At 37.5% G+C, this 9,041-nt stretch overlaps 1 protein-coding gene across 2 annotated transcripts; it reads right to left on the reverse strand.

Moving 5' to 3' along the window:
• Positions 1-1,444: 1,444 nt before the first annotated feature.
• On the reverse strand, positions 1,445-5,968 carry fbp1b (fructose-1,6-bisphosphatase 1b). 2 transcript variants are annotated; one of them, XM_084745758.1, is made up of 8 exons: positions 5,733-5,968; positions 4,314-4,476; positions 4,089-4,181; positions 2,715-2,855; positions 2,452-2,589; positions 2,040-2,159; positions 1,756-1,945; positions 1,445-1,644 (listed from the first exon to the last, which is right to left on the reverse strand). In XM_084745758.1, exons 1-7 carry the CDS (start codon positions 5,900-5,902, stop codon positions 1,757-1,759), a joined length of 1,014 nt encoding a protein of 337 aa, XP_084601884.1. In that variant the 5' UTR covers positions 5,903-5,968; the 3' UTR covers positions 1,445-1,644; position 1,756. The 2 variants fall into 2 exon arrangements, with proteins under 2 accessions (XP_084601884.1, XP_084601883.1); XM_084745757.1 differs by having other exon boundaries at positions 1,445-1,647; positions 5,733-5,966.
• Between the last annotated feature and the right edge of the window lie 3,073 nt (positions 5,969-9,041).

The raw sequence follows: 9,041 nt of genomic DNA on the forward strand, positions 1-9,041 counted from the left end.
CTGTTCTCTAACTTTAGATCGCGTCAGATTAAAAAAAAAAAAAAAAAACAGCTCAAATTCTTGAGAAATGCTTATTAATTTTATGTCCAATAAATATAAAGAAGCTGGTGCGTAGCTTAGCTTAGCATAAAGACTGGAAACGGGGGAGACAGCTAGCCTTGTTATGTCAAAAGGTAGCAAAAGATAGTTTTCCACTACAGTGGCAGTGTAATTATGGGATAAGTCAGCAACCACATGAAAAAATGACTAAAATGTCAAAATATGTAACGTATAGCATGTATGATTGTCTTAACAATAGAACTGCTCTTACTGTTATTGATGTATGGTTATTCAGAACAATGATGTCCTGTTACTTCTCCTGGGCTTCCTTCCCAAAAAGCCATTATGTCCAAACAAAAGGGAGTTGGTCTCAGCTTTCTTAGTGAGATTATGAAAGGAAACCATTGTTCATAGACTGGAAGACTCAGGCTGGTTGGATTCCCAGACTGGCAGGTTACATCTAAGTAAAGAAGGCGAAACATTGTGTAGTTGGCAGCTTCCAGGTGTGAATGTGTGTTGACATCCTGTTTTACCTCGGTCCAGAGTGTTACATTAGGCTTGTTGCTTTCAAGAACAATTTGAGCAGATGGCCAGTGAAATTACACAGTATTTTTCAGCTTTTGTGAGAGGATGGATTTTACATGGCTGATGTGTGGTGCTTACAAAAAAATAACTGAATGGCAAATCTGGATGTGAATATAAAATACAGACTTCAAATGCCATCCAATGTTTCATCCACATAGATTTTTTAGAAAAGGCATTTTATTCATGTCCAAATCTGTAACAACAAAGTTCTTGCACACTTGTCATTAAGACTTACATCTTTACTGAGCAGGTATCAAAGGATGCACACTGACAATTACTTGCACTCACCACTTAGCCACCTCCATGTCCATACTACCGTTTTTGTCTGAACTGACATCTCGACAACTATTTGATGGATTGCCATCACATTTTTACATGCCTCTGTGTCACTCTGTACCATAGAGCGTGTCAAAAGTAGGCACTCTTATGCGTAGGAATATATGGCAGCAAAATAAAGCGGCGAAAAGAGCACCATCTGTACTTCTTTTCCCTTCTACTAACTGGGACCGTGCTGATGGCCATTCACTGTAGTTAATGCACTGACTATGCGTAAGTACCTCATACAACCCCACTTCAAAAAAACTGAACTCCCTTTAAGGTGGTTGGCGTCGATAACTGTTGCATTACCACCATCTGCTGGAGTGCCCTTCACCTTGTCTATTGTGACATTAAAATGTCATGCGTGAAAAGGCACAAGACGGAAACGCTCCTCAATGTAGCTGCATGAGTGAAAAGTGAAAATGGCTACCGGTGCCAGAAAGGTTATCCCAGTAAGACATACTTCCCAACCCATATATGCATACAAGACTTCTGCAACGCATCTTTTCATTTGTCTTTATTTAAAAAACAGAGCGGAAGTCTCTACAAATAACACACCAACAAGACTGATTTTTTCTGGTGTGAGGCAGACTTATAGGCCCAGTGTGGTTCCTGGTTCCTTCATCAGTATAGCTGAGGGAATGAGTAGAAAGCACTTCACAATGAATGTCCTGATCGAGCCTCTTGATGGTGCTGTTGGTCCTGCTGTGTGTTGAAAAAAAAAAAAAAAATTCTTTATAATCCCAGACAATTTGCTAATTGATGTTATTTATACAGTCCTGTGTAATGCTGATGAATACAAAAGTTGATTACCTCATTTTTTATGCTTTTTACAGATGGAAAGATACTCCTGCACGTCATCAGGGGATCCCAGGACTACGGGGACTCGCTCGTGGATGCTGGTGGGCTTGATGTCCAGAACATTCATGGTTCCTGTAGTGGCCATTCCTCCTGCCTGCTCCATGATGAAGGCCATGGGGTTGCATTCATACAACAGCCTCAGCTGAAAGGCAACAAACACAAACAGGGAGAAGATAAATGACCAATAACCCTTGTGTGGATTTTACACTTTTTTGTCCAGTTTTATAAACACTCACCTTGCCCTTAGGACTCTTGACATTAGCAGGATATAAAAAGATGCCTCCATACACCAAAGTACGATGAACATCGGCGACCATTGAACCAACATATCGGCTGCCATATGGAGCAGAGCCATCCTAAAAACACAAAAACATAATTTATGAGTCAGTTTGTCACTGCCATATTCAGAATCCAAAATACGTTGTATTAATTTACACAATATAAGTCCTAGATTCTCAAACTGTGGTACGACTGTTGTGGTACGTGGTGGGATGTTAGAAAATATATTTTAAATTGAATAAAAATTAGATAAATACTATTAAAATATTATAACATTTCAAAAGACATAAAATATGAGATCACTGAGATGATCTGGATTTTTGTTTTAATATCAGCTGTTTACGTAGACACAGTAAACATTTCCATTACCTCTGGGTATTTCTTCTTTTGTAGATACTCTGTCACATCTGGATAAAAATGCTGTGCATATCCTTCATTCAAACTGTAGATTTTTCCCTTTTTCTTGATCCTCACATTCCGATCCGTCAAGATGAACTCGCCAATTGCCTGAAAAGGAAATGCAAATATCAAAACAGCATAATGAAGACGCATTCAAGCTGAGGAAAAACAACAGCATGTACAGTCAGGGATCAGTTCTGATTTCATCTGTCACAGTAGAAACTTGGTCTTACGGGGTCGAGCATGAAGCAGTTGACTCCCTGTCCGGTGGAGAGGACCATCATGGTGGCACTGCCGTACAGAGCATAACCAGCTGCCACGATGTTTCTGCCAGGCTGCAGAGCATCCTCCTCAGCTGGCTCATCATCTGTGGTCTGTGGAGCGACATGTGAAAAAAAATATATATATAAAAAAAACAAAAAACAGGGAGAGGCCTTTTGGAAAGCGATACGATTGCTGACACTGCCAGTTAGAACGCTGGTTTCTTTTTTGCTTTTTTATGGATTCAGGGCCTGAGCACACTCTGACTTATATTAGACAAAGAAGCTAATATCTCATCCGCAGGAGGCCTAGTCAGCAAGCATATTCCTGATGTCAGATCACCATGGAACTCACTTTTATCTATTTAGGAAATCTACAAATACATGAAACTGAACCAGTAGTGGAATTTCAAAAGTAAAAGTACAGATACTGCAACACATAAAGGATCATAAAGTATCAAATGTAAAAGTACTCATTATACAGACAAATGCCCCCTTTAAGGGCTATATTATTTGCTATTTGATAAAAATTAATGTTGCATCAAAGTTTTAACTGCATTTTAATGTTGTAGCAGGTGGAGATGAAGGTAATCTGACTAGACTGTATGTATTTTGGTATTTAGTAGCAATACATCATATTTTATATGGTGTATTTTATAGATAAAATTTATATGATTTGTATTTAAATCTTAATCAGAAAGTTGATTTGTACTTGCAATACTTGAGTAAATATACTTAGTTAGATTTCACCTAAAGACTGTATAAGACTGTATAAGAGAAATGGATGTATCCACCGTGACATCAACCACTGGTTTGTAGACGACCGCCATCTTGGGAGTCAGAAATGGCCTATTTTGATGAGAGGGTGGAGCTGGGGACTGAGGTAGCCACGCCCTAAAACATACTCTACTTTATCATCTATTTTCTTTAAAAGGGACCATAATCTACAAAATGAGCATCATGCTGTATAGAAGAAGACTTGAAAATAACAATTTAGACCATAGACTCATTAAGAAAATGTTTACTGAGGTCATAAATCAAGTGAGAAATATGCTCATTTTTTCATTTGGCTCCATATAATCAGTTCTTTTTGCAACCCATGGAGGTGCCCCCTGCTGACCATTAGAAAGAATGCAGGTTTAAGGCACCTCTGCTTTGGCCTCACTTTTCAGAGCTGGAAGCTCCGTCCACTTCTCTGCTAATCTATGATTCCACCACTGGAACCAACCGTTTTATTTTAAACAGTCTGATCGGTAAAACTCTTGAGAGGCTTGTCCACAGAAAAAAACATTTGGCTGATAATGACTTCAGTGTTTTGAATCAGCAAGTGGTATTGTAGTTACTAACCTTTTTGTAGATGGCGAAAATTGTTCCAATGGAGACGAGACAGTCAATGTTTGAGGAACCATCCAGAGGGTCAAAGCACACAATGTATTTTCCCTGTCGGTTGAGAACAAATAATTTCATTTTTGTCACAATAATACCAGAAAAATTTGAAAATCTACATCATAAAGAAAAAGGGCACATTATGCACGGACATGTATACAGTATACACAGTTCAGATGGTAGTACCCTCTTGTCTGGTTCCACAATGATGGCCCTCTCATCTTCCTCTGACACCAGCACACAGGAAGTGAAGGACGACTTGATCATGTTGATGACCAGGTCGTTGGACAGGACGTCCAGTTTCTTCACCTGGTCCCCTGTCACGTTGGTGCTTCCAGCAATGCCATATCTGAAAGAGGAGCAGACTGAAGTGATGAAAGCCTAAATTAAAGCTTTCCATTCTGATGACATTTTGCCGCACAACAAAATAGGGGAGACTGGGGACAGTTGCAACACTTTTGCATTTCTCTCAATTACTCAGAGATTATTTGGACTAAGCCAGCATATTGCAACTGACCCTAAACCTGGGGACAGTCGCAACTGTATCAGGTGATGGCTGCAACATATTAAAAATTCACTACATTTTCACAAATTTTCTCTAATTTTAACTTTTGCATTTTGTCTCAGTAACTGTAGTTTTCTAAAAGAAAAAAAAAGTATGCATTTTTTCAATGTGCAGATGTTACAGATGCTATTCAATCTCTATATTTCAGTGTGAGACAGGAAGAATGGAACAATTTGCAATGCAACGAGTTTTTATTAAACAAGTACATTTGTATTTGGGTGAACTATCCTTTTATGCGCCCCACAGTGACTTGGTTATGTTGAAAAATTTTGCTCTCTGGTTGCTTTTGATATGGTTGCCTAGGCTGGGGACAGTTGCAGCACCTGAGCCAAGCAGCCATGACAAAACATCATGTGCTGGATAGACTCAGTGACTTGGACAAATGCTAAACGTGTCACCTAGAGGTCAACAAAAAAAGACTTTCATAACTTCTCTAACTGAGCATGTACATTATGGGTATCATCACTCTGTCATGTTAATGTTTGGAGGAATGAGACCTGTTGCAATTGTCCCCTGTTGCAACCATCCCCAGTCTACCCTACATATAATAATCTCTTAATAAACTGTGCTAAGTGCCTCTTTAATTCTATTTTTCCCAATACTTTTGTTATTATTTGTGTTCAAATGTCGCACCAATGTAAACAGTCTGAAAAGCTCATTATCTTCTGACCTCTGCCCGGAGGAGTAGTACACACCATGTGCAGAGAGTTTACCTTTGACCAGGGGCCTACGTTAAAACTGCTTACAGATTCTCACATCATACTGCAAAAACTAAAACACTAAACCATATCAATTCCTATTTTGAGCACATTTAAATTAAAGAAAGAAAAGCTAATGCACCAGAACAGAACAGAAATTGAAACTTTCTAACTGAATAGATAAAAGCAAATAGAAGAAATCAAAGAACGGTGACACAGAATAGATTTATTAAAGTTTAACAGGGTGTATACTGTAGCTCCCCCTTCATCTAATAATTATTGGACGACCTCATCTTCACTTGTTTAGATGCATGCATGTTTAAAATAAGAAGTACTACTCACAGGTTAGCGATCCCAGCCTTCCTGACAGCAGTTGAGATGGCTTTCACAGCTGTGCAGATGGAGTTGAGCAGATTGGTCAGCTCTCCTGTCCCCTGGGCCTTCCTGCCCTCCTCCAGGACAAACCTGGTGAGGGTCAGCACGTTGGTATCGAAGGCTCCTTTGTCAGACATTTTGCTGTCAGGCGTGGGACCGGGACCTAATGCCTTAAGTGAAACAGGTGAGCTGCAGCCCTGAAGTTAAAAAGTGGACTCTAGAACGGAGATAGGGGATGGGACGGGGGGTGTGCAACTCCTTTAACCAATCAAAAGTGTTCTTCCTCACAGTCAGGAGTTGGTTTGATCACTTATGTCACTGTGGGTTTAAAAGAGCAAAGTTCAAAGATAGTGAACATTTGTTTTGTTTTAAAGGAACAATGGCTTCTGCCTGATTCAGTCCTACTCACTTTGATTTGAGATTATATGTTTTAATCAGTCTGTACTATAAAGTTGTGAGGAACATTTTTGAATGAACAAACTCAATTCAATAAGTCTAAACTGTGTGGTGTTACACTTACAGCCTTGACACAGTTGGATCTTGCTTTATTGTGTTCATGGTGCAGTTGTGCATCATTATTCCCAAAGCTTTTAACAAAGACAATATTTATGCAGCACAATATTATTCATAATCTTAATTCCTGTTTCTTATGGTACATCAATAAATGCTCTATGGTTTTCAGATATTCCATTTGTGTAGTTTACAAGTGCCAAGTTTTTCCTTTTCTTTTTTCTATTTGTTTATTAGATTTTCAACCACACACCAGTGTCAAAAAGTTGCATTTCAAGTGTCAGTTGCATACATTGACAAAAATAGAACGTACAATACAGTACTTGAACAATGAGGTAGAAAAACACATAACTAACATAAAAAAAAAACAGGAATACACTCGAAATGTACACGTTAGTCACCCAATACTAATCAAATCAAATATAAAAATCACATAATAGAGAAAAAAAATAGATAACATTCTAAACTCACCATGAATAAGCACCGTAAGTGCAGTTAGAAACATTCAGTCAGAGCTGTCAGTCCAGAAGCAAACACCAACCCCTCAGAATGCACAAAAAAACATCCCTAAGTTTTATTTTTTTTTTTTGCATCTAAATTATTTATAGTACCCCTAGTATTATTATTATTTATTATTAATATTATTGATTTGTACCTCACTGAAATCAACCATCTCTGTAATAAATGCTATAAAGTCTGCCTTATAGCCTATTTTGGAAGCAGCAGAGGAGGAAATGAATCCCCAAACAATGCTGTGAATGCTGTTAGATCTAATTGAGTCTAAAAAAAAAAAAAAAAAAAGGTGTGCAACAATGTGCGTTGCAGGGGCTTGGTGACATCTCACAAGTAGGGTCCATCATTCCAAATCTTTATTTTTCTAATTTAACATACTCTAACTAACACTAATACATTTTCCTTGCAATGACTTCCTTCACTCAAAGTACTAAAATTCTCTTTAGAAAAATGGTACACAGCTTGTACTGGTTATGATTGGAGACATGACTGAATCATTCCTGCCATGCATGATCCTGAAGAAGTGTAAAGTTCAGTACTCATTGTCCTTACTCCACCTGAGCACCTTTAATTTTAAATGTGCTGATATAACAGTATTTGCAGGGTAGCCTAATAGATAGCATGTGTCAGTGTGCCTCAGCAAGCAAGTAATTAGTTTATGACTGTCTGTGTTGTTCGCACAAACACTGCGAGATAAAAGGACTTCAGTTCACAGTGGCTTGACTTGCAACATAAGCTTATAATGAATTTTACAGAGACGTGTTTCACAACGGAAAGCTAAAGTTGAACTTTGAACTTAACAAGATACCAGGCATGATAATAGCCACCACTATGAGGTCATGTATGTTGGTTAATCACACACCATTCAGCTTTTTCTGGTTAATGGTAAAAATGTAGTTGCAAAGGTCAGCTTTGCAGACCAAACTGAGTGAAAGCTGACAAAAACGACACAGTAGATTTTAGTTTAACGGGTCTCACACACATCCATAAAGTGGTATGTTAAGTAAATAGTTAAATAAAACATATATGTTTCTCTGTAAAGAACACAAGTTACACTAAAATTTTCCCAATGGTTTAACCCAGTCAAATGTGGTATTTCTGGTTGAGAGTGGAGTGCAAAATGTATTTCTCTGCTGTGTCCACATGATGTCACTGTGCAGCTGACAAGTCCGGGCAAATATTCAATCCTGAGCAGCATGCCTTTTCCTGCTGATATCTCTAATGTGCCCTGAATAAATCTGAGTTTTGTAGTTCTGTAAATCAGTTCATAAAAACAGTTGCTTTATACTTACGGAAAGGTACAGTACTATACTGCAGGATGAGGAATATGGAGTCATAGGATGGTCATAAAAAATGTGTAAAGGGATGAGAAAGTAAATGTGGAAATATAAAAAGGAATAAATAAAGGTTAAATAAATAAATGAAAAAAATGTTATTCATTTGTCCTTATTCTTTCCCCTGTTGCTTTTGCTATTTCTTGAAGATCCAGGTTTTGGGTGGGCCTTGTCAATTCATAAACACAAAAAGCAATCAGGAAAAATAAAGGGATAAAATAAATAAACAGCATTATATAAAAATGAAAAAAGTAATTTATAAGCAATAAATAAAAATATATATTACAAAATAATACAGAAATAAAAGAACAAATAAATGTGATAAGAAATTAAAATTATAATAATTATCTTTTTTATATTTTGTTATTTGTGTTTGTATTTCCACATTTTATATACGTATTTATTATTTTATTTATTTGTTTTTGTATATGCCACTGGAGGAAAAGGTAAATTTATTATTATATACACTAAAAAATACACTATATTTAATGTTTGAATAGCTTAAACAGTAACCATACATTAGGAGTTTGTGTTAAGAAATAAAATATGTTCTAAACAAAAACATAATTGTTGAATTGTCTATTGCTGGTCAACACATCCCTTCTCTTGGAGAGAGGCCTGCAGAAAGTTATAAGAAATATGCGTCAGATTCAATAGAGACCAAAATTATGTAGACTTTACTGTCTGTAATCGATTCAAATGAAGAAAAGGCATCATTAATATTTTACCTGCAGCTATTCATCACCTGACTGATTCCCAGGAGCACCTCCTGGCCATTGTTGACAGCTCCCTGCACATGCGCACTAGCGGTCCTACTCCTGCAGAGAAACACTCACAGGAGTGGCGTTTCACAGGTAAACAGGTGAAACAAAGGAAGAAAGAGAAGAAAAGGGACATTTGCGGTCGCATTAAGTGCTAA

This window comes from Lutjanus erythropterus, chromosome 20 (assembly GCF_056507025.1).
Source record: "Lutjanus erythropterus isolate fLutEry1 chromosome 20, fLutEry1.hap2, whole genome shotgun sequence".
Classification (NCBI taxonomy): Eukaryota; Metazoa; Chordata; class Actinopteri; order Lutjaniformes; family Lutjanidae; genus Lutjanus; species Lutjanus erythropterus.